A 25,668-nucleotide genomic window follows, 5' to 3' on the forward strand; every position below is an offset into this window, starting at 1 on the left:
AGTAACACTGGGCACCTGGTTGGGATACAGCCCCAATCTCCACTGATCTTCCCCTCTGTGCACCTTAGTTTCCTCATCTGGAACCAACAGATGAGGTAACTAGGCTAGGGGGCTTCAGCCGTTGCTTACATGGGTTGTTTTTACCTCCATTTTACACCTGAAAAACTAGAATCAGTCTAGGTGTGATTGGCTCAGAACTCGGTGAGCGGAAGGATGGGAATGTTTTTGGACCCAAAGCTCTACTATACCCTTGTAAGGTCATCTGAAATGGCTCCATTTTTGTACAGTTCAGTACACTAGCCACTAGCTATATGTGGTTGTATAAATTTAGATTAAAATTAAAAATTCAGTTCCTCACTATATTTCAAGTGTCTGGTGGTCACATGTGGCTAGCGGCTGCCACACTTCCAGTGCAAATGATTAGACATTTCCATGAGCATAGAAAGTTTAGGCTAGAATTCATAGTTATCACTGGCTTCTAGGAGTCTCTTATTTCTCAGCCTGGAATTCAAGGCATTCCAGTCTGACCCCAGCTCTCCTATACTGTAACAACACTCAGGGACTTCAGTGAGGCTCTTTCTGTACCTGGCAGATTGGGCTCTATTTCTTTGTTCCCTATCATACCTAACAGTGCCTCTCACAGGGCAGATACTGAACATTTGAATGGATGGATAGATGGACAAGTGGAAGAAAGGGAGGGTGGCATACATTTATGCTTTCATTAGCAAATACTTATTGAGGATTACTAAGTGAACAGATAAGATCTCATGAAACTTACTGAGCTGGTGGGAAAAAGAGAACAGATCATAAGAAAGTTGACAAGTAAATAGAAATTCAGGTAGTGCTAAGTGTTATGAGGAAAATGAAAGCATGCTATTCTATGCTGAATGAAAATGAGAGTGAAACTGAAGAAATTATAGATGCAGTGGTCTCTGGTGAAGTACCATTTAAACTCAAATCTGAACAATCAGAAAGACCAACCATATAAAGACCTGGGTGAAACATATTCCACAAAGAAGAAACTTCACTCTTGAAATTGTACTTTTCATACTTGAGCAACATGTTTGTCAGCTTCTGATTTATGGGTCACTGTAAATCCCCAGTTTAGTAATCTTTAAAAATTACCTGAAGGAAGGATGCAACAAGGAAGTGAGTGTAACAATTTAGGAAGAGAGATTAATAAGGAGTACATTAAAGTCGAAGTGGCACTTACTTCTATGATGTTCTCTTCTTTTGTTGTATAGCTTTGTTCCTGGAACACAAAAAGCTCCCCTCAAAGATGCATTACAGGAAGTGAAACTCTTTCAAGACAAAAAATTTATTTCAAAAGCAGAAAGAGGTGGCAGAGATGAAGCTATACGAAATTTTCCTGGAAGCATATACCTTACCTTTAAAAATGGAAGAAGAGTGATAAAAACTATTCCTAAACGACAGGATAATGGAAGTGCTTGAAAAATTGATCCTTAGAAAACATGGTAACGTGGATTTAAATAATGACCAAATCACTCCACACCTCTGAGCAAATTTTATTTGGGTATCTGGCTGCATCCGCAGGTCTACTCTGGGGGGTAACTAGCCATAGGCTGATGATCAGGTAACTTAATACTTTGTCCATTTATTTGACCACTCATGACAACTCCAGCACTCCAAAACAAAATCTAATGGAGACATAATTTGAAAGTAAATTTTACATTAAGTGTATTTGTGTACATGGCCAATGGTAATACTTTGGGTTGCAGGTATCTGTTCAGTCCATTTTCTGCAAAGCAAGCTTTCTTAATTTAGTACTGTTCAATTCTCATCTATTTAACCAAAGAGGTTTAATGTTTAGGCTACTCTAACATTTACCCTAGAAATCAGTGCTCTTTCTGTGTCATGTTTTTGGAAACTGGACCTTTTGCCTCTCACTTTTGGCAGTGTTAGCTTGGACTGGTGAGCAGCAGAGGGTAATTTTCTCCAACTCTAAATCCTCCTAAACTCACCAAGGAACTCATTAATTCTCCCAGATCATAAATGATTGCTTTGGAGCTGGAAGTTTTATCTCTTTCATAGAATTTACTGCCAAGCCATTCTGATGGATTTCCACTTACTCTTTCCTGTTATAGTCATTTATTTTCACTAATCCATATATTCTTTAGACAAGAAAAGTAAAGAAAAAACTCTGGGTTACTTTCACCCATTAGGGGGACACTGAGTCAACAGTGAACAGCACCAATATAGGATTGGCAGAACTCTGTCTGAAAAGAGCCTTATGTGGACACTAATTTTGGAAAAGTCAAGAAAATCTTCAACATTTTAATCTATGAATCCATATGGGTTGGATAAATGTAAGATCAGAGTTGTCTTCCCAGTGCCTAGCCTCTAGCTGCAGTTTTTGATGGCTTTGATACCTCTTCTCCATCCAAGTTTTACTGTTATAATGGGGCTGATACTTTTAACAACTAAATGCCAAAGTAGCATTATGTATTCAAAAACAATGTTGAGAACTTACGTCAGCCTAAGAGCTGGCTCCATAGTTGGTAGCAATGGCCATGATATACACAAACTGTCACTGTCTTCAAGAAGGAAGAAAAGCCCTACATAGACATATGGGCAGAAAGCTACGGACACCAAAGCCCAGTGGGCTGCATTCAGATTTTCTTTTCTATACTTCTTTTCATAAAGCCTGGAAAGAAGACCCACATGAAATACTTTTTAAAACCACTTCTGACATCCTTATTCAGGAAACTACATAAAGAGAGCTCCCAATGTCTTCAGAGGAGCAAGACCTCCAAAAAGTTCAATGTCATACTCAGGTAACAGAGAAGAAAAAAAGCACATCAGGTTTCTTCATCTGTCCTAAATGGTGCTTAGGAGTTCAGGCAAAAACTTAGGTTTCAAGTACAGGAGACTGATGAGCAATATTTAATAGGTATTTTAGTAACAAAGATTTTTCTAATTAACTTTGAATTAAGCACAAACACCTTTCTTCTGTTTATTGTTGGAAATACTTTGAGAATGTATTTTTTTTTCCTATGTTGGTAAGTACACCAAACAAATATTCCCTTGGTGATTAAGATTATTTTAGCATTTCGGGTCATATTTAATCATTAATAGGTTAGGGGTCTGAAGCCAAGCTGCAAACAGAAATTAAAAACAAAAAAACACAAATCCCTGTATCAGCACTTTCCATGATTTCTCTTTCTCCTAAAAGTAGAAAACAGCAAAAACTAACTTGAATGTAAATTTAATAAATGAATATTAAAATCAAGAATCAAAATAGTACCAATTGTTGACTTAAAAATTAACTTAATTGACTATAATGGACCTGCTTCCCATTATCTGCATTGAGCTACAAGTCAAACTTGTTGAAAGAAAATAGAAGTAAATAAAGAGATGTGACTTCAGATTGTAATGCTAAGTAACAATTTAACCAAATAATCTATTCTTTAAAAAGTGTACAGTTATTTGGGAACTGTGATCTTAGGAATGGATAGCAGGAAGGAAAGAAAGAATATCCCTGTCTTATCAGACTCACGACTTATCCTGAAGCCTATTCTCCATGCAACAATTTATATAACAAAAAATTTTCCCTAACCCTGCAGACTCTAAAATCTGACTTAATGGCTAGAACCCTGTAAATATGGCCATAGCATACTGAGAAGGAAAGAGGAAATACAACATGACAATGCCAATGCCAATCCTGCAAAATCCACAAATCTTGAAAGGCTTTAGCTAAGTGGGAAAGGCCAGTTTGGGCATTTAAAAAATATAAATTTTTGGCATGTTTTCAACTTGATCTTTTTTTCATGGATTTAATAAATACATGGGATAAATGAAAGCTGATGGTAGAGAGGCATTTATGATAGAGCTTACAAAAAATAAAAATGGCCAAGAACAGCCACATTTCTCTAGAGCTGATACACAAAGGATCAATCCTATAGTGTTAAATAACTAATAAGGTAGACTGTAAAAGACAAAGATACAGTAACTGAGCAGGAAGTCCAGAGTATTTCTAACACTGCTTTCTTGGGGCACTCAGTCTGTTTCTCCACTTCAAAACAAGTGCTGCTAGAAAATTTATCCCTCTGCTTACATTTACTATGTAAAACATCACCCAAACCAAACCAAAAACTCATAGGATGCTTGAATACAGCATTGGTTTGAATACCATTTTTAATAACAAAACTGTTTACATTACAATAGCTTATAACCATCTTCTTCAGTACAAAATAGATGGAGATCATATTTGTCTCCACATTTGACATTTCTCACTTCTGACATATACAATAAAAAGTTCCAGATATTGTCTGGCTGACTCTTGCAGAGATTTGCACAAGTAAACTAGCCAAGTCAGCTGCTTTCTCTACTTTGAGTGGGATCTGTTAGTTATGAAAGAGTAATACAGACATTTTTTAAATTAAGTAAATGAATTTGTTCTTCTGTTCTCTAGAGATATTTTTTCTCTAGAATTATACACATTTATAACTTTATATAAGTCAGTAGATTTTTATTTCCACACCTTTACAATCCCATCTCTAGAACCAGTCACGATGAAGCCCTGTGTTGTCTGGAAGGTAGCAACATCTGTGATGATGTCATGATGTCCCACAGGCAAAGACTCCGGGCCCCTTCGAGGGGTATCATCGCTTGGTCCTACTTTCTGTTTGTTCTGAATTTCCTGTTTGATGATTAGAAGTCAAGGAGAAAGTCAGAAATTAAATCTGTATAACATTCTACTTCCTATCACCTTCTACTTCCTATCAGTGTCCGTGCTTCTAGGATATGTTGTTGCTCTGAAGTTAATACTTCATGGAAAGTAATCGGCTTTCACAAATAGCTGAGCAAAGAGAGTAAAATCCGTTGATCCAAAATAACATCTAGATTTCCAGTCACTGAATCACCTGAGTAGCCACTTACAAGTATGGAACACTTATAAATGGCCAATATTTTGTGCATACTACATTTTATTAACATTAAGGAAAAAAGGGCACAGAATATTTCAGATGTTCTAGCCATTTTTCTAAAGCTCCTTAGGAAGCATACTTCTTTTATGGAGACTTACTTTGGCCAGACGAAAAAATGACTTAGACAAATATTTCAAATGTGACAAGAATAAAGTTTTACAGTCCCCAAAGCTGTGTCTGAATCTTAGTTTTCTGTTTACTGGCTGTGTGATCTTGGGCTAATAACAACTTTTCCATGCCTAATTTTCTTGATTAAGGAAAATTAAAATTCTTTCATATATACTTCTCAGTCCTTAACTTTGTAAAGTGCCTTCTATTCATTTTGAGTTACACATTTATGTGTATATTCTTTATTATAACTTAATACAGAAAAGCCAAGAGAAAATAAACATATTTTTTAAATTCGAAAGACTATTGCCAATCTTGACCAAAGTCATTTTTGTACCTACATAGGTTGAAAGAAACAAATAAAAAGTATAATACCTGTACAACCTCAGTGCCTTCTATTATTTTTCTATAGTAGGACACAGATGGGGAACTAGTACTTCCTGCCACAACATAAGATCTTTCTGGGTAAGCCAAGTCCCAAAACCTAGGGAAGAAGAAATAAATGCTGATAATCTCTACTGAATAATGGGCAGAATTAATCACTGCCATACATTCATCAACATTGTTTCATTCACATAATGAAAAGAGATGTTTCCAAAACCAAAAGGATTAAGATTAATTACAAGTAAAGTATATTGATACTTGTCCTTTCAAAGTGTTGATAATTTTCATAAACCAAAGTATCCATCTATGTTTTAAGAATCAAGTATTCTTTGAGATACTGTACCTTATTTTCATGTCTGAGCCAGCTGTTAGCAGGATAGGATTCCCATCTGCAGGACTGCAGTAGATACCATGGACACTGTGAGGAGAAGGCTTAAAAGAAATATGGAGTCAAATAAGAGACATCAGTGTACCCACAATGACAGTACCATTTCTAGAGGCAAGTTAACTCTCAATAGCTTTATAAGCATCTCGTTAGGTGAAAAAATTAGACATATTGGGACTTTAAAATATAGTTCCTTCTATCATTCTGAACAGAGAGGATAGCCTGTTTAGCTTCTTAAAATTTTTTCTTTGGGACCATCCTGAGCATGAACCCAACTAAAGAAGAAAATCTGTTCTACCTTTTGCCCCAATGAAATACCCTTGGCAACATGACTATTAAAAACAAAAGTATAGGTGGTCCTCAATTTATCTTGGAGTTATGTTCTGATAAATGCACTGTGAGTTGAAAATTCATTTAATATGCCTAACCTAGAGTATCAGTTCTTTACCCTTGTGATACAACCAGGAGGTAGAGCTCACTGCCACTGCCCAATATCACAAGAGTATCATAACACATATTGCTAGCCTGGAAAAAGACCACAATAAAAAGTACAGTTTCTAGTGAATGCATATCACTTTTGTACTATCATCATAATGTCAAAAAATTGTAATTCGGACCATCTTCAGTGAGGGCCCTCTGTATATGTAAAAAGGTGATATTCCATTCTTTAAGAATCTAAACTTCAATCTAGGCTTTGCCTGATTAATTCAGGACTATGGGGGTTCCAAAGAAATATCACAAGCCTTATGGAGTTAGCAATTAAAACTTTCAATGAAGCAGAGAGTAGCAAGCTTAAGGAATTAGAAAACACCTGTGCAGCAATGGCCACATGATACTTGATGTTATTAAAAACCTAAATTTAAATATAACCCAAAAGCCCAACAGAGAACACATTGGCTAAAAATGCCTAAATGTGCTTAGGATGTGGACAATAATATCATCCATTATAGTAAAAACTGAAGACAAACCTGTAACTCAGAAAGTGGTGGTGCACTGCTGGCCCAGAGAGTAAATCTTCTGTCACCAGTCTCCATGTCCCACATGGATACTTCATTATTGCCCTGAACAGCTATGAGAAGGAAAGTCCAGAACTATTAAATAAAGAAGGAAAACTCACTTTCACAGCTTTCACATCTTGGTAGGTAATACAAGTCAGCTTGTATCCATTTCCATTTTCCCACTTTGTAAGAAATGTTGACTAGTACTTTCAAACAACAACTTTAATTCTGCTACCAAACAGGAGTTTTTGTTTTTGTTTTTTCCAAACAACCTAACAGTAATCTAGCAGTAAATTATTTATTGATCACCAACCAGCTGAAAACAAGTGTAGGGTAGAAAGATAAATCATATATAGAACCTACTCTCAACAAATTTACAGTCTAGAAGTAAAGGAAAAAAAGATTAAGGCAGTGAGCAAGAAACAAAGTACAAAGTTCCACCTGAACTCGGGAAGAAAATATCACATCCAATGAGTGAGAAGCAAGGTTACCTCACAGATTTAGCTGGGACTGAAAAGGCTGGACAGACAGAGGTGGCAGGTAGACCATTTCAGCCAGAAAGAACTGAATGACCAAGAAACATCAAGCAAAAATCTCTTGAGTGTTTTAGGGAAATCTGAGTAGTTGGTCCAACTGAAGCCTATTTGTGATAGAGAGGAGAGGGAGATTACCAAAAGTGGAAAAGTGCAGGGTTAAGAGCAACAGTGGTGTAGGAGGAATGAGAATATACCAGGTTTCCTCACATATTAGTATTACTGGGCCAGTAATATTTACTATGGCTAGTCACTGTCCTAGGCACTGAAGAAAAGATAATAAATAAAGCAGAAAAATTCTCTTTTGCATAGAACTTCCTGTCTAGTAGGGATACTAAAATACAAAAGCACTGATACAGGAGTGTGCTTAGTTCAACGAACGAATTGGTGTGATTGGAGCAGAAGAGATTACCAGAAAAAAGGGCAGTGGTGCTTTTTATGGCGTACTCGTTGCTGTAAGGCAGACCTATATAAACCACACCAATAGGCTCTTGTATCCTCTGCCTTCTAGAGGGGTTTGCCCTGTGGCAATCTAATGGCCCCCAAAGATATCCAGATCCTATTTCCTGGAACCCATAAATATCACCTTAAAGGACAAAGTGATTTTGAACCTCTAAGGACCTTGAAAGTGGGAATTGGTCTGGACTATCCAGAGGGACTCTAAGTGTGATCACAAGCAGTCTCCTAAGAGGAAGGCACATTTGACAACAGCAGCAGAAGGCAATTTAACAAAGAACCAAGATGCTGTGCTTCTGGCTGTAAAGATGGACAGAAGAAGGAAAAGGCAAGGCAACATTCTCACCGTGAGTCTCCAGGAGTGTGGTCTTGCTACCATCTTCATTTTGGCCCACAAAACCCATTTCAGACTTCTGGCTTCCAAAATTTTTAGAAAACAAATGTGTTATCTTAAGCTGCCAACTTTGTGCTTAACAAGCTTGCTACAGCAGTCACAGAAAACTAACACATGCTCATGAAGAGCCCCAGCAGGAGACCAAAGGGAGAGAAGAAAGTCAGATCAGTCACCCAGGCTAGTGGCATTCCTAATCTCAAAATCACTGTTTCCAAGATTCAACATCTTTCCCAATTCCAGTGATCAGACTCTCCCGATACCTTCTAGTGACACTGTGCTGTTACTAATCCCATCCCACTGCACTATCTTTTGTGGTACCCCTACTATACCCTCACCTCTGTAAAAGTTTCTTGAAAATAAATCTGATCCTCAGTTTCCTGCTAGAACCCTGACTAATGAGAAGGTCAGAGAGTGGGCAAGAGGGCAGCTTCCCTAAAAGCCTTCTGGACCAAAGTAAGGAGTTTCTCTATTACTTGGAATAAGATAACATCAGAAAGTATTAAGTAGACAAAAAAACAACCTTAAGAGACACACAGAGAAGCAGGTAGTTGAAGCTATTACATTAAAGAGGCAAGAGATCATAGTGGTTTATACTAGGGAGACAGTGAAGCTTCAGAACAGTAAAATGTGGTCAAATTCTGGATCTATTTTAAGAAAAAGCTGCCAGGGCTGGCTGATGGACTGGAGGTAGGATGAAAAACTAAGTCAAGTGCAACACCAGACTTCTGCTGAGTACCCAGCAGAGCTTTATTTACTGATAGGATCCCATAGGAAGAGCAAGTTTGTCTCAGGGTATGAGGCAGTGGAGGGAACATTCAGCAAAGAGGAAATCAAGCATTCAGTTTAGACACATCAACTTTACAATGGCTACTGGAAATCTTGGGGGAGATTTTTTATTATACAGATATAAAAACCTAGATGAATAAATCTGGCATTTAAAGTATGGGCCTGGATGACATCGCACACAGAGCCTGTGCAGAAGGAGAAGAGGTTAAGACCAAAGACTCTTATGGAGAACACAGTTTAAAAGTCAGGAAGATAAAGAAGAACCAGTAGGTCAAGAAGTAGAAGTGAAAGAAATGACCTTGGAAACAAATAAGCAAAATATTTAAAAAAGATAGCAATGGTACAGCTGACCAAATGATAGCTCAAGAGGGCTCAGTAACAGTCATCAAATCTGGCAGCATGATAACTTTGACAGCACCAGTGCATGAGATGGACTACATGTATAAGAAGGAAACACGTATAAGAAGCCTAAAAACAAGAGGACTAGTGAGAAAACTCAAGAATAAACAGCTACTATTTATCAAGTGTTAATTGTATGCTAGACTATGTGCTTTATACGTTTTACTTCAATTCCTGAAACTATACAAGGTAAGTATTTTCACCCACATTTTACAGGCGAAGAAAACTGGTTCCAAAGACTTGTGTAAGTATACTGACCAAGGATCTATACAAAACAAAGTGAGTGTCCAATGAAAGAAGGGAAGGGGAGCTTGCAAGAAACACAACAGAAACATATCAAAAAGAAATGACAACTAAGAGGATGACTTAAGATTTCAACTTAGACATTTTTAGGAAGATAGGGACAACTTTAAAAAAATAGGGAATACAGAAGAAAGCAAAGAAATAAAATGAGAGACAGTGGTAGATAGGAATGGAGGGTGGTGGCAGCAAGAGAGGAAATTGTTTTTAAACATGATAAATATGAGATGACAGTGAAATATCAGTGGTGGGAACTTTCACAATCAAAATGCAATCAAGCATTTGGTTCCTATACAAAATTAAAACTCTAAAAACATGTCTTAGCAACAGGACATAACGCAGTTTCCAAGAAACTCCCCCAATCCATGAAAGCCAGTCCTCCATCTTACCTGCAATCACCCAAGACTGGTACAGTGGGTGCATGGAGAGGCGCCTGATTCGAGCCCTGGAAGGATGACAGTGACTAGAAATTGGCAACTGGAACCTCATGTCCCAACAAGCCATAGTACCACTGCTTGTACCTTAAAGAAAAAAAAAGCACAAAAAGATTATAACTAATGATCAAAGCACTGTAGGCTCCATTTATACAAAAGGTAAAAAGCAGTAGCTTAAATTAATATATTTTAAAACTGCCTTAGTCACTTAGAAAAAGGCTTTGTTTTCATGGAGCTGTCTCCCCAGTTTCAAACAGCACATGTTGTTAATTAACAGATACAAAGCGCTTATCGTAATACTATTACATTACTAATGAATGTAAATTCAAAATGAATAATTCATTAATTACTGACACCATTATTAACTGCCAAAGGCACCCACAAAAGCAGAAGCTCTAGAGAAGATATAAACTGAATTCGGTAAGTTAAAATGTTCAGATAGCCTTAAATAACAGATGTTTTACTGATACCCAAAGATCACTTTAGAGTCCAAAGCAGTAGCAGCTTTAGTAGCTATCATCAGATTTTAAGTATTTCCTATGTACTTTCTTCTCTAAAGCACTCTGGACATAGGTATGGGTGTCCAGTGCCTCTGAACTGTCTCACAGCAACTTAAACACTAGAAGATATCCCTCCTCATCCCAAAAGAATAATGCCTTAGGCTGGGGATGCAGCTCAGTGGTGCCACACCTGCCTGCCAAGTGCAAGGTCCTGAGTTTGATCCTCATTACCAAAAAAAAAAGAATAATGCCTGCTCCAGTGCTGAGCAACTTGTCAGGACAGAGCACAGAGCACATTCATGAATTGGTTTTCAATCCCTGTGGAGAGATAGCACTTAGGGGTCAGTGAACACAAAGGACAACCTAGGTCCCTCTGTATGTCAGCCTGTCCCACTCCAGGACAATGACTCAAACAGCCATAACCACGCTGCCAGAGAGGCATCACTGCCATGTGCTAGGTGTGTGATATCTACTGTGCAAGATGTAGCATTAGAAGTTCCTGTACCTGTGTAATTTATGTACACAGAAGGCAAAAAAATGCATTCCACATAAATTATATAAAAAGTAATACAGGAAAAGGCAGGTAGTTTATGGTATCACAAATATACAAATATAAGGGAATCTAGAAAACTAAATTCAAGCACAGATGATTATAATTCTTCTGAGAGGGAAATAGTAAGATGTGGTAACTTCTCAAGGGCAGGTTCAAAGAACTATGAGGGAGAGGGCGATACTTAAAACACAGGAAAAGGAGAGGAACAAAAGGGTTGACATGGATCAAAGGGTTCAAAGGGTCTTAGGAATAAGCTTCAGTGATCTATTGCACAGAATGGTCACTACATTTAATAATAGTGCATTGTGTATTTCAAGATTGCTGAAAGAAGAAGTTTTAAATGTTTTCATCACAAACATGTGAGACAGGCATATGGATCAACTGAACAGAATAGAAGAAGCAGAAACAACTGCAGGCACATACAGCTATTCCATCTTTGACAAAGAAGCCAAAAACATACACTGGAGGAAACAAAGACTATAATAAATGGTGCTGGGAAAAAGTGGATGTCTACATGTAGAAGACTGAATCTAGACCCTTATCTCTCACCATGTACTAAACTTAAAATCAAAATGGATCAAAAATCTAAATGTTAAAAGTAGAAACAATGTGCTGGGAGATAAAATAGGTACAACTCTTGAAGACACAGGTGAAGGTAAGGACTTTCTGAACAGAACTCCAATGGCACAAGAAATAATACCAAGAATCAACAAATGGGATCATATCAAATTCAAAAGCTTCTGCACAACAAAGGAAACAATCAACAAAATGAAGAGAAAATCTACAGAGTAGGGAAAAAACTCCCAGCTATTTCACAGAGGATTAACATCTAGAATATATAAAGAACTCAAAAAAATTAGACTCCTCAAAACAAAAGACTCATTAAAAAATGGTAAACCAAAATGAATGGACACTTCTTAGGAGAAGAATGGCCAATAAATACATGAAAAATGTTAATCACAGCTGGCCATCAGAGAAATCCAAATTAAAACTACACTAAGATACCATCTTACCCCAGGAAGAATGTTTATCATCAAAAAATTTAATAATATCAAATGCTGGTGAGGATGTACGGAAAAAGGAACTCTTCTACATTGTTGGTGGGAATATAAACTAGTACAACCACTATGAAATTAGTGTGGAGATTCCTCAAAATATTAAAAATAGAAATTCCATTTGACCCAGCTATCACCCTTCTAGGAATCTTCCTCCAAAAAGTTAAAATCATCGTATTATAGGGATGTGTGCATACTCATGATTATAGCAGCACAATTTATAATAGCTAGATCCTGGAAACAGCATGTATGTCCATTAACAGATGAATGGATAAGGAAAATGTGGTATTTACACACAATGGAATAAAGAAAGATAAACTTGAGGCATTCATAGGTAAATAGATGTAACTTGAGAAAATGTTAAGTGAAATAAGTCAGACATATAAGCTCAAATATCACATGGTTTCTCTTGTATGAGAAACACTATCTATATATTTACATCTATATAAACAAATAAAAATCAAAATAGAAGAGAGATAAATAGGAAGTAGGGAGAAGTTCAAATACTTCCCCAAATTACATTTTCTGTTGTTTCAAAAGTACTTTAATATATATGCTAATTTGTTTCATTTACATTATTAGTTTATCTTAGTTCACTGAAAAGAAAGTTTTGTGTTATTATCTATTTGTTTCTTTTTTGTAAGAATCTTTTTTGGTTTACACTTTGTACTCTGAGAAACTCCTCTGAAGATAACTATACACAGTGTATTAACTACTCTTATTCTCTTACTATTCTGTTATGACATCTGGTTTTATTTTCTCATTAAATTAAAAAAGAAATAGCTCCTCAACCAAAATATTCATATTTCATAGTTAGGAAAGGTTACAATAATTCTAGATTAGTGTTTTTTAATGCAACAGCAATGCAATAAATATGAGAAATAAGTAAAAAAAATTATGTAAGGTGATAGACTTGGTAACTGCCTGATTACATATTCTACAATGTAAACATAGTATTGAAACATCACATTGCTTCTCATAAATACATCTATATACAATTATTTGTCAATTAAAAATAAATTAGATCATAAGTAATTCCATTCATAGGTATATACCCTGAAATAAATGTAAATATATGTCCTTACAAAAACGTATTTCCAAATTTTTGCAGGTTTACTTAGAAAAGATAAAAAACTAAAACAACAACAAATCCCTCAATTATCTATCAACTAGAGAATGGAAACACAAATTATCCATAAAGTGAAATGTTACTCAACAATAAATTAAAAACTCCTCACATATGCAACCACATGGAAAGTCTCACAAGCTTTATTCTTTATATTACATGATCTAATTAGATGACATTCTGGAAAGGGCTAAAACTATGGAAACAAATCAGATGAGTAGTTTTGTTAGGGTCTAGGAGGAAGGCACTGTCTGAAAAGAGGAGAAAATGATGGCAATGTTTGTATACTGTTTATGGTGAGGGTCACACTATTATATATATTTTTCAGAATTCATCTACATAATTAAACACTTAAAAAACTACTAATAATAAAACAGAAGAAAGAAGGATGGAAGATCCCATGCTACACTGTCAATCTTCAAAGGGTTAGGAAAAAGTGAGAAACCACTGTTTGCTCTACTCTCATATCAAGCACTGATGGGTGCTTTGAGCTCATTAAATCTTCAAAGCAAATTCTGAAATTAGTCCTGTTTGAAGATGATGATGCTTAGACAGAGGAGTTAAACAGCTTGGCTGAGGTTACTAGAATTTAAAACTGTCTGCCCAAACTCAAACGCTATTTTCCTTAAATCAAGATTGCTGCTTCCCTGGCAGAATAAGAGGATACCAGCAAATCTGAGCACTATAATGAAAAGAGACTCATTTAAATACAAGAAGACAGGAAATTGCTGTATACTTGTGATGCTGATTTCATTTTCTTTTTTTTTCCTTTTTTGGTACCAGGGATTGAACTCGGGACCTTGTGCTTGCAGGGCAAGCAGCGGAACCACTGAGCTAAATCCCCAGCCCGACTGATTTCATTTTCAAATATGCCTTTTAATGAAAAATAAATTACATGTGACAACACAATTATGAAAAAAGAAAAGGAGATGGAGAAAATGACTAACAAAAGAAAAAGGAAGACCAGCAATGACAAGATGGCAACTACAGGCATCAGTGGCACTGAAAACCCAGCCAATTACCTCAAGGTCAACTTACCAATGCAGAGCCAGCACTGATGGATGTCCACAGCAAAGGAGGTGATAAGGCCTGACTTCAAGTCATGCTTTAATGTCCACGCATTGTTTGAAGACCTGAGGTCCCAGCCCACCAGAGAGCCATTCACAGTGGCATACGCGAGTACAGACTGTGCCCCAGAGTTAAAGTGATGTATGTCCACAACACAGCCATCCTCCTTCGGATCCAGAATTCTAGAAAAATATGCAAAACAAAACTAAAAACTTTTCCAGTCACCAAAAATGCAATGGTGATTTCCATTTAAGGTACATGTATATCGTATCCCTGATTAAGAAAAGAAAAAAAAATTATGTGACCCAATCAAGATAATTAAAGGTGAGGCATTTAAAAAAATAATTTTACACTTAACTGCAAAAACTGCAGTTTCTGTATACCCTTCACTCAGCTTCCCCTCATCTTATATAACCATCTCCCCATTTTATATTATATATATAACCATTATATGTATATAATGGCTCCCCACATTTTATCTTATATATATATAACCATTTCCCTCATCTTATATAACCATAGGACTATTGAAACAGAGATTAACCATGGTCCAGTAAAGAAGGCATTGAGTTTGTATTCCACAAGTATCCTTTTACTGGCCGAAGAATTAATGCAAGATATACCAAGTGGCATTGAGTTTTTATGTCTCTGTAGTCACCTCCAATCTGTGAGGGTTCCTCAGTCTTTTACAACCTTGGTGTTTTTTAAGACTACTGTTTAGTTATTTTGGAAAATATCAATTTGGATTTGTCTGATGTTTTCTTTTAGTCTCTCAATGGATAATATATATACACTACTTCATGTATGGGGACATATCTATGTTTCTCTACCCATTTATTTGTACATACACATATGCAGCATCTCTATCGTCAGTCCATAATGAAATCTCCAACTCCTATCCAGTACCAGTTCAGTCTAGCCTGACCCTTTATTTGTACCTTCGTTCTCCATTAGTGAGAAGCCGGGCTCTCCTTATCTCATTTTTACTCATTATTTCAACCTTAGAAAGTAGTTTCAGAATTGTTCAACCACATTCCTATGAAAAACAACCAACTGGATACACTGTTTTGAGTTCAGTTCCTTTTGTCATTAGTCTCGTGGTATCCACTGTTTTCCCGAGTTACTTGGGTTGGCTTGTCTATTCTCTATGGTATGCCCCTCAATGTGATTATATGATTCATTTGTAAAAGAAATTCATCTGTCACAAACTGTGCTCCACCTTTCCCTATATATCTTCGTTGATTTTTAAAAATTTACATATATTAAGATTCACTTCTTTGTGAATTACAATTAAATGGGTTGTGACAAATACAAAGGCTTGTACCTCCCACCACAGAACCACAGAAAAATGTTCTGCACCCCCAAATTATCTTGTGCTGCCCATTTGTAACCGACTTACCTGTTCCCTCATTCTGTAGAAACTACTGATCTGTTTATCTCCCTGTAACTTTGTGTTTCCCAGAATGTCACATAAATGGAAACATACAATGCATAGCCTTTTGGATCTAATTTCTTCCTAGCAAAATGTATTTAAGATTCAACACTGTTGTTGCATAAGCCAATAATTTATTTATTTGGATTGTGGAGCACTATTTTACCGTACACCAGTTTTTTTGAAGCTGAGGCACTTTGAAAACTTTGAATGTCAGAGAGCTTGGGGATGATGCCCAGCTTGCATGAGAACATGAGTTTGATCCCCAGCCCCACAAACAAAACAAACACAAAAACATCATAAATCACACTGGCCAGCCTCAATGATTACTACATACTGCCCTTTTACACAGACTGTCATAATTTTATATCTTAAATTAGAGATCAGCAAACATTTTCTTTTTTTTTTTTCCAGTACCAGGAATTGAACTCAGGACTTTGCGCTTGCCAGGCAGGCATGGCACCGCTGAGCTACATCCTTGACCCATCAGCAAACATTTTCTATTAAAAGTCAACATTTTAGACTTTCTGAGTCACATACATATCATGCATATTCTTCTTCATTTTATTTTGTTACAACCACTTAAAAACGCAAAAAACATTCTTACTTTGTGGCCCACACTTTACGCTATAGTTTGCTGACCCCTATCTTAGATAAACCTTTTATTTACAAATACTGTATTCTACTTGTAACTATAATTTTTCTATAGAGGGATGATGAAAATCAAGATGTCAAATAAAATAGGAAATGATTCTTCCCACAAATTCTAATTTGTAAGAGTCATGGTAACAGTTGATATGCTGAATGAAACAAATGACTCACAGCAAGGTTTCTTTGGAGCACATTATAGTCAGGTTCAGTAAAATTACAGTAAGGTCCAATAAAATCTATACTTCCTGGCAAGATCTCCTGATCCAGGGAGTAAATATTTGTTTAAAGACAATAACATTCACAGGAAAACAATCTGTCCACTGTGAGATAACCATGTACAGAATGTACATTTGCTAAGTATACTGCTATATATTCATTATCTGCTGAAACAAACTGTAAGGGAAACTGGTGTGTATTTATTAAGTTAAAGGCTGTATATAATATGTTCTTGACAAAAGTTGCTCAAATCTGTTTAAGAAATGTGTTGAAAATACATACTTTTAAAAGCAAAACAGAACAATAAGAACAAAACAAAGAAATCCTATGTGACCCAACTAATATTCCTTTTTGCCTTAAGCTATATATGATCATGAGTTATTATCCACTAAAAGTTTCATTTTGCTTTCTTTCTGTGAGGTACAACACTTCTGCCTGGCATGCCCTTCACAGCCTCCCTGCTTCACCTGACTAACTCACTACTAGTCTCCCGTCTCCTTCTCTATCCCCTTCAAGTAGACTCTTGCTACCCATATACCAGGGCATATCACCATGTTACACTAGAACCATCTACTTGTCTATTTCTCCCACTAAGCTGTATATTCCTAGATATAATATCTTACTGTCTTTGGAGTGCTCAGTGCATAACACATATTAGCCAAAAAATTGTCCTGCTTTATCTTTAAATATCTTATTTTACGTGTGTTTAATCTTAAGCAACTATAATTTATACAAAGTGAAACAAATTCCTAAATAAAACTAATGAGCATTTTAAAATGATAAATCATATGTCTAAAAATTCTATATTCTCATCAACTTCAGAGATTTTAATGCCAAGGAAGAGAATGTTGATGCTGTTTTCTTTAATTAGGAACACTCAAAATTTCAAAATCAGCCAACAGAGGTGTGCTTTCAGTAGTTAGATATACAATGTAATAATTATGTTATTTAAACAGATTTCAGCCTAGTATGAGTTAGTTCAAAGCTGCTCCTCTAATCCCTTTACAAATTGGCAGAAAGTTAAGATATAAAGACATTGTCTTCTAAAACTAACTACATGTGGTGGTTTTCAGTGGAGGAATAGTCTTACTTACTTTAAGGCTTTAAAAAAAGAAGTGCAATGTAAGAGGCCACAGTGATCCAAACTATACTGCAGGGAACAGGGGAGAGTTAAGCTACCACAATGTGCTAAATGCAAGGTTTAAAGAAGACAAGATGGTTACCTGCTTTGTAGAGGATGGATTTTAGGAGACTTGGGCAGCTTAGAAGCCTCAACTCCAAGAAGCTGGACAGCGCCATTATCAGATGCTATGGCTAAGTAGTGGGAACCTTGGCAGAATGTGAGGGTCTTGACTCGTCCTCCGATTCGGCTATATGTAAGAATAGATCTGAGTGAAAGAAAAAGAAAATAATATTTTTGAAACAGCTACAAGCACATTATTGCAAATATTCAATATCACATAGTAGCACTCTACTTTATCTTCTTGATTTCCTAACAACAAAAAAAATCTCTCTCAAAAGCAATGGTACAAATTCACCTTTTATTTTATTCTGATAATCTCAAGTGGACATCTTATACTTCTATGATAGAAAAACTAACCTTCCTCTTTTCTAATCAGAACCCAAGTACTTATGGTCCTGATTTAATTCTCCTTCAACTTTTGGGACACTTTAAACCCTCCCTCTTACATCCTTCATTCATTCCATTATTTCTAACAGTCTGATTAGATGAATCAAATTCCATTACCAACGATCTATATAATCTTGGTCAAACTATTTGATCTGTTTTGTGCCTCAGTTTACTCATCCACAAAACAAAGAGTGCTCTACTTACCTAACAGGATCACAGCAGAGATTAAATACGGTGGTGCCTCGGTTTATGAACTTAATGTTTTACAATTTTAGGGAAGATGGCTGTTTGTGTTTGTGTGGGAAGATGGCCATGGTTGTGTCTGTCACCTGATGCATAGCTCGTGAATAGAAACAAAATTTTGCCAAACACTTCTGTTTGCAAACCAAAGTGTTTGTGAACTGAGGTATTACTTTAATATATAAAACATTAATAAATGCAAAAATGTATTATATTTAGTCTCTCCCAAGCACATGATGAACCTCGCAAGCTGTCTTTCCTAATCTTTCTCCTTTAAATTCACAACCTTTGTGAATTTGTGATCTAGACACAATGCCTTCCATTACCAATTCCCTCCCTCATCACTCTGCATACAGATTGTATCTTTACCTCTTTCAAAGGACCCATATATCTAAAAGGTCACAATTTCTAATCACCACATTTACTAATCTTTTATATTTTATTTCACTTTTTCATATAAGCTAATGGATATTAAATGAACAAAATTATTAAAATGCAAAGAAATATAGAAAAGTAAAAATATTTGTTATCACCTAAAAACATTTAATATTTTGTTATCTATCCTTCCAGAGTCTTCAATACTTCCCTCTCTTTTCATTTTTCTTAATAGCTTTATTGAGATAATTTTCATACACCATAAATTACATTTTTAAAGTGTACCATTTAGTGATTTTTTTAGTATATTAACAGAACTTTGGCAATAGATCACCACCAATTCTAAGTCATTTTCAACATTCCTAAGAAAACCAAAAATAAACTGTCCTTATACTCATTAGCATTTATTCCCCATTTCCCTCTCTCCTTACCCCCAGTAATAAATAATCTAATTTTTTAAATGAACTTTCCTATTCTAGACATTTCATGTAAGTCATACATGACATATATGGCTTTTTGTATCCACTTTCATGTAGCATGTTGTCATGTTTATCTACGTTGTACCATGTAGTGCATCACTCCTTTTCATGGCTATTATTCCACTGATGGATATACCACATTTGTTCACCTAGTCATCAGCTGATGAGCATATGGTTTCCACTTTTGGGCTATTACAAATAATGCTGCTATAAAGTTTGTATATGAATTATGAATCTTTGTGTGGAAATATATCTCAGACACAATACCTACTGTGGCCCATACAGTACTGGAGATGAGTAAAGACAGCCCAAGATAGGTAATGGTGGAGGTGCTTGGTATCTCAATACACTGTGTTCTCTCCACCTCTCTTTTAAAATCAAGATTTAATGCACACACCACAAAGTTCAGCCTTTAGAGGAATTTGCAACCATCAACCTCATCTTATTCCACAACATTTTTAATCACATCAAAAAGAAATTTTCCAGACCACCCCCTTCTCGGCCTCCCAGCCAGGGGTGGACCAAATGAGGAGCAGAGCCGCCTACAGCTGTCCACGCTACACCACCCTCTTCTGGGCATCCCAGCCAGGGGCGGACGGAGCCCTGCAGGTGCCTACAGTATCACCCCAGTGCCATCCCTCTTCTGGCTTCCTGGTTGTGCTTGTACTTGGATCCACACCCCAGAGGCACAGGGGGTCATAAAGTCCAGTGTACTGAGCTCCAGAAGATAGAGCAGAAGTGAATATCAGAAAGAAGGCCTCTCTCAGGCTCCTTGATGAAAACTGAAGCCCACTATAAAAGTGAAAAGAATCTCTGCAATAAAGGCACACCAGACCACTGCAGTTGGTAAGTTAGAGGGATCATCACATCCCATTGGAACCTGGACTATCTTCAGGGGAAGGACAGCTGGAACCTGCAGTACAACCTTGCAGAGTTCAACCCTGCAGGAGGTCAGGGAGCTCAACTTGGGCCTTGCAGCCAGAAATCAGCCTGAATCTCAGGGGTCTACTGCTGAGACTAATTAACTTAGATCTGCACACTGCAGCCCATGTTGTCTACTGTGACAACAGAGACATACCATGAAGAAGGACCTTCATTTTTATTTTTTAATCTCAAGGTTATTTTTTCTCTTATTTTTAATATTTAATATTTGTTTTTTTCTACTCTTTTCAATTTTTTTCTTCTTTTTCTGTTTTTTCTTTCCTCTCCCCCCCCCACATCGTTCTTCATCTCCCTTTTTGTTCCTGTTCCTGCCCTAATTTGGATTTCTTCTTTTTCTTTTCTTTTCTCTTTCTGCTTCTCTTGACTGTCATTAGTTTCAAAGGAAAGTGAATACAGTTTCCAGCTTACCTATTGCTGATAGGTTATTCTGTTCTTGTCTTTGTTCTTTCATTCTGTCTTTTCCTCTTGTCTTCAACAGTTCCCTGGAGTTTGTGTGATCTTCCTGTGTCCTCTGGCCTCACTCCTAACCTTTTCCTATCCTTCTACCTATCTATCCATCCCTCCCCAACTCCTTCTAAGTCTCCATCCCAAAGGGTAAAGTTGCTATTATTGAAGAGTTTATTCACTATAAAAATATTTTGGGCTAGTCGTTGATTTTGATTTAATTGACACAGTTAAAGGTGATAGATTAATAACTACCACAAATTGTTATTTTCTAAGCTGTACTTTATACTATTGTTATTGCTGATTGTGTCACTTGGGGTAAGGTGTTGCGATTGATCTAATCAGTTATCCTTCTGGTATAATGAAAATGAGACTACCCCAGAGTCATTAGAGACTCAAAACCTTAAGACCAGCTATATCTGGAAGACACCACTGAGAAACAATCATTCCATAAGGGTTCTAAATACACGCAACAAAGATACCTACAATAAGCAATATCGAAGTATCAACCCAGGAATTAAACAAAGGAGAGTACCAACAACAACAATAAAAATGAGAAGACATTTAAGCAAGGCACAATCTCAGACTTCCAGCTCACCAAAGGAAAACTCTGGAGGAAACGAGATGGAAAAGTCTGATAATCAACCACCTGGACACTTTGAACTGAGCAAAGGAAGTAACAAAATGGATGAATGAGACTCTAATTCAAAACAAATAATTTCCCAGATAACTACAGAGATGGTTAGCAGAGTGAAAGACATGATTAGAGGCTCTAGAACAGAAACAGATAAAAAAAAAAAAATAGATGAGTTCAGGACCATGATGGAAGCAATGAATAGATAGAGCAGAAGTGAACAACAGGAAGAAGGCCTCTTTCAGGTTCCTTGATGAAAATTGAACCCCACTAGAAAAGAAAAGAGAATCTCTGCAATAAATGCACACCAGACCACTGCAGTTGGTAAATTAGAGGGATCACCACCTCCCATCGGAACCTGGACTATCTTCAGGGGAAGGGCAGCTGGAACCTGCAGTAGAACCTTGCAAAGTTCAAGCCTGCAGGAGGTCAGGGAGCTCAACTTCCTATGCTCAGCACAGGAAAGAAATGGAAATCATGAACACCCAATGCAGGAAAGAAATGGAATCCATGAAACAGATTCAAACAGATTAAAAACTCTATTGAAAGCATACACAGCAAATGGAGTCAATCTGAAGATAGAATATCAGATATAGAAGAGAGGATGGCGGTCAGTGACCATAAGAAGAGAGAGTTCTTAAAACTTGTAAGGGACCATGAGAAATCAATCCAACAGCTCCTAGATGATGCAAAGAAGAATAATATAAGATTGATAGAGGTCCACAAAAAAAGCAGGAGAAAGTACATATGACATTAAAAAAAAAACTGTTCACAAAATTACTGACAGAAAAATTTGCAAAGCAAAAGAATTTGAACTACAGATAAGTGAGCCATATAGGACTCCAAGTAGCCATGGTCAAAAAAAATCTACACCTAGACGTATAATATCTATAATATTATATCTAATAATAAAAATAATATCTTTAATAATAATATAATATAATATCAAGATCACGGAAACCCAGAAGAAGAACAAAGTACTACAAGCAATTAGAGAAAAGAAACAAATCACATGCAGAGGGAAGCCCATCAAAATCACAGCAGACTTTTCAACACAATCACTCAAATCAAGGAGAGCCTGGGGTGAGGTATTTCAAGCCCTACAAGAAAACAATCTCCAACCTAGACTGCTGTATCCTACAAAACTATCTTTCAAAATTGATGGAGAAATAAGATACTTCCATGACAAAGAACATCTGAAAAAGTAAATGAATACCAAACAAGCACTCCAAACAATTCTAAAACATATCCTAGAAAAAGACAATGAAGGTCACAACCCCATGAGGACCAACAGAGCAAAGCCACAAGGGAAGGCAAGAAATTAAATAGAGAGGGGGGAAAAATAAAAAAGAGCCAAGAACAATAAATCATGAAAAGGATGAGTCAATATTTATCAATTATAACCATCAATGTTAATGGCTTCAATTCACCAATTAAAAGAAATACACTGGCAGAATGGATTGAGAAGCAAAAATCCACCAATATGCTGTATATAAGAAACGCACCTAGTTCAAAAAGAAACTAATAGATTGAAAGTAAAAGGATGGAAAACAGTTTTCCATGAGACAGGAACCCAGAAAAAAGCAAGGTAGCTATGTTATTTGCAGAAAAAACAGATTTCAAACCAAAACTAATTAAGAGAGACAAAGAAGGTCACTACATCCTTGTAAAGGGAAGAATCCAAGAGGAAGAGATGACAATCATAAATATATATGCACCAAATATGAATGCCCCTAACTACACAAAACAAATATTAAGGGACATGAAAAACCATATAAGCACTAATACAATTGTAGTGGGGGTCCTCAATACTGCACTTTCACAAATAGATCATCTAGACAAAAAAATCAACAATGAAATACTAAAACTGAACCAAGCTTTTGAACAAATGGATTTAATAGATGTCTACAGAGTGTTTCACCCCACAAAATCAGAATATACATACTTTTCAACTGCACACATGTCATTCTCCAAAATAGACCACATACTAGTTCATAGAACATGTTTAGGTAAATGCAAAGGAATTCAAGTTATCGCATGTATATTATCAGACCACAGTGTGATGAAATTGGAGATCAACAGCAAAAGAAACCACAAAAATTTCACAAACACATGGAAAATGAATAACACTCTCCTGAACAACCAATGGTCACAGGAGAAATTAAAGAAGAAATTAGACAGTTTCTACAAGTAAATAATGCCAGTACAGCATACAGGAATCTATGGGACACAATGAAAGCAGTTCTAGGAGGGAAATTCATAGCAGTGAATGCCCACACTAGGAAAACAGAGAGAGCTCAAATAAACAACCTAATGCTGATCCTTAAGCTCCTAGAAAAAGGAAAGCAAGACAAACCCAAAGCTCATATAAGTAAGGGAGGAGATTATAAAGATCAGACCAGAAATCAATGCAATGGAGACTAAGAGAATGATACAAAAAAATCAATGAATCGAAGATTTGGTTTTTTTAAAGAATAAAAAAAAAAAATCGATAAACCCTGACTCAACCTTATCAAAAAAATGAAAGAAAAGGCTCAAATCCATGGAATTAGGAATGAAAAAGGTGAAATCCCAAGAGATTCAGCAGAAATCCAGAGGATCATCAGTACCTACTTTGAGAACCTGTACTCTAATAAAATGGAAAACACAGAAGAAATGGACAGATTTCTAGATACATATGAATTACCAAAGTTGAATGAAGAAGATATAAAAATTCTAAACACCCCAATTACAATCAGTGAAATTGAAACCATAATTAAAAATTTACCAACAAAGAAAAGCCCAGGTGCTGATGGCTTCACTGCTGAATTCTACAAGACATTTAGAGAAGAACTATTGCCATTACTCTTTAAATTCTTCAGTGAAACTGAAAGGGAAGCAATACTCCCAAATTCATTCCCAGAAGCAAAGGTTACTTTGATTCCAAAACCAGGGAAAGACCCAACCCAAAAAGAGAACTACAGACCAATCTCCCTAATGAACACAGATGCAAAAATCCTCAATAAAATACTGGCAAACAGAATACAGAGTGTCATCAAGATCATACACCCTGACCAAGTCAGATTTATCCCAGGGATGCAAGGATAGCTCAACATTCGTAAATCAATAAATATAATACACTATATTAACAAAGTCAAGGACAAAAACCATATGATCATCTCAATAAATGCAGAAAAAGCATTCAATAAAATTCAACATCCACTCATGATAAAAACCCTGCAGAAAATTGGAATACAGGGTCTTTATCTCAACTTAATAAAGGCTGTCTATGAAAAACGAACAGCCAGCATCATACTAAATGGTCAAAAACTGAAAACCTTCATGCTAAAATCAGGAACAAGACAAGGACGTCCACTGTCACCACTCCTGTTCAATATAGTTTTGGAAACATTAGCCACAGCAATTAGACAAGAGAAAGAAATAAAAGGAATAAAGATAGGAAAGAAAAAGGTTAAACTGTCATTATTTGGTGATGATAAAATACTCTACATTGAAGACCCAGAAAACTCTGCCAAAAGACTTCTAGACTTAATTGATAGATATAGTAGAGTAGCTGCATACAAAGTAAAAACTCAAAAATCAATAGCCTTCCTGTACCCAAATAACAGACTCACTGAGAAATTAGGGAAACAACCCCTTCACAACAGCATCCAAAGAAATGAACTATCTAGGAATCAGTCTAAGGAAGGAAGCAAAAAATCTGTACACTGAGAACTACAACATTCTGAAAAAAGAGATCAAAGAGAATATAAGAAAATGGAAAGACATCCCCTGTTCATGGGTAGGAAGAACAAATATAGTGAAAACGGCCATACTTCCAAAACTGCTATACAGATTCAATCCAATCCTAATTGAAATTCCAACAGTATATTTCACAGATCTAGAGAAAAAAAATCCAAAAACTCATTTGGAACCAGAAGAGACCTAAAATAGCAAAAGCAATTCTAGGCAACAGAGACATGGCAGGAGGTATTACAATCCCCAACTTGAAATTATACTACAAAGCCACTTTGATAAAAACAGCATGGTACTGACAAAGAAACAGACCTGAGTGAGGATCAGTGGAATACTCTACAAGATGCAGAAACAACTCCAGACATACTCAGCTACTTCACCTTTGTCAAAGGAGCCAACCATCCTCATTGGAGCAAAGACAGCCTTTTTAATAAATGATGTTGGAAAAACTGGAGTTCAACTTGC

General features: G+C 36.3%; 2 protein-coding genes across 3 annotated transcripts in view; one reads left to right on the forward strand and one right to left on the reverse strand.

The window, feature by feature from the left end:
* Col6a6 (collagen type VI alpha 6 chain) overlaps window positions 1-5,437 on the forward strand; it is a 166,845-nt gene extending 161,408 nt beyond the window's left edge. The window contains exon 38 of the mRNA XM_087186151.1: window positions 1,245-5,437. Coding sequence (XP_087042277.1) covers window positions 1,245-1,452 — 208 coding nt within the window. The 3' untranslated portion in view covers window positions 1,453-5,437. The remainder of the gene's footprint in view (window positions 1-1,244) is intronic.
* Window positions 4,131-25,668, reverse strand: part of Pik3r4 (phosphoinositide-3-kinase regulatory subunit 4) — a 101,032-nt gene continuing 79,494 nt past the window's right edge. For both annotated transcript variants that reach the window (XM_004834218.3, XM_021242244.2), the window contains exons 14-20: window positions 17,948-18,112; window positions 14,396-14,607; window positions 10,079-10,210; window positions 6,792-6,892; window positions 5,782-5,870; window positions 5,430-5,538; window positions 4,131-4,660 (exon numbers count right to left, since the gene is read on the reverse strand). In XM_004834218.3, coding sequence (XP_004834275.1) covers window positions 4,490-4,660; window positions 5,430-5,538; window positions 5,782-5,870; window positions 6,792-6,892; window positions 10,079-10,210; window positions 14,396-14,607; window positions 17,948-18,112 — 979 coding nt within the window. In that variant the 3' untranslated portion in view covers window positions 4,131-4,489. The remainder of the gene's footprint in view (window positions 4,661-5,429; window positions 5,539-5,781; window positions 5,871-6,791; window positions 6,893-10,078; window positions 10,211-14,395; window positions 14,608-17,947; window positions 18,113-25,668) is intronic.

This window comes from Heterocephalus glaber, unplaced genomic scaffold (genome assembly GCF_053883595.1).
Source record: "Heterocephalus glaber isolate CG9 unplaced genomic scaffold, H.glaber_assembly_v1.0 deba00001504, whole genome shotgun sequence".
NCBI classification, from domain to species: domain Eukaryota; kingdom Metazoa; phylum Chordata; class Mammalia; order Rodentia; family Bathyergidae; genus Heterocephalus; species Heterocephalus glaber.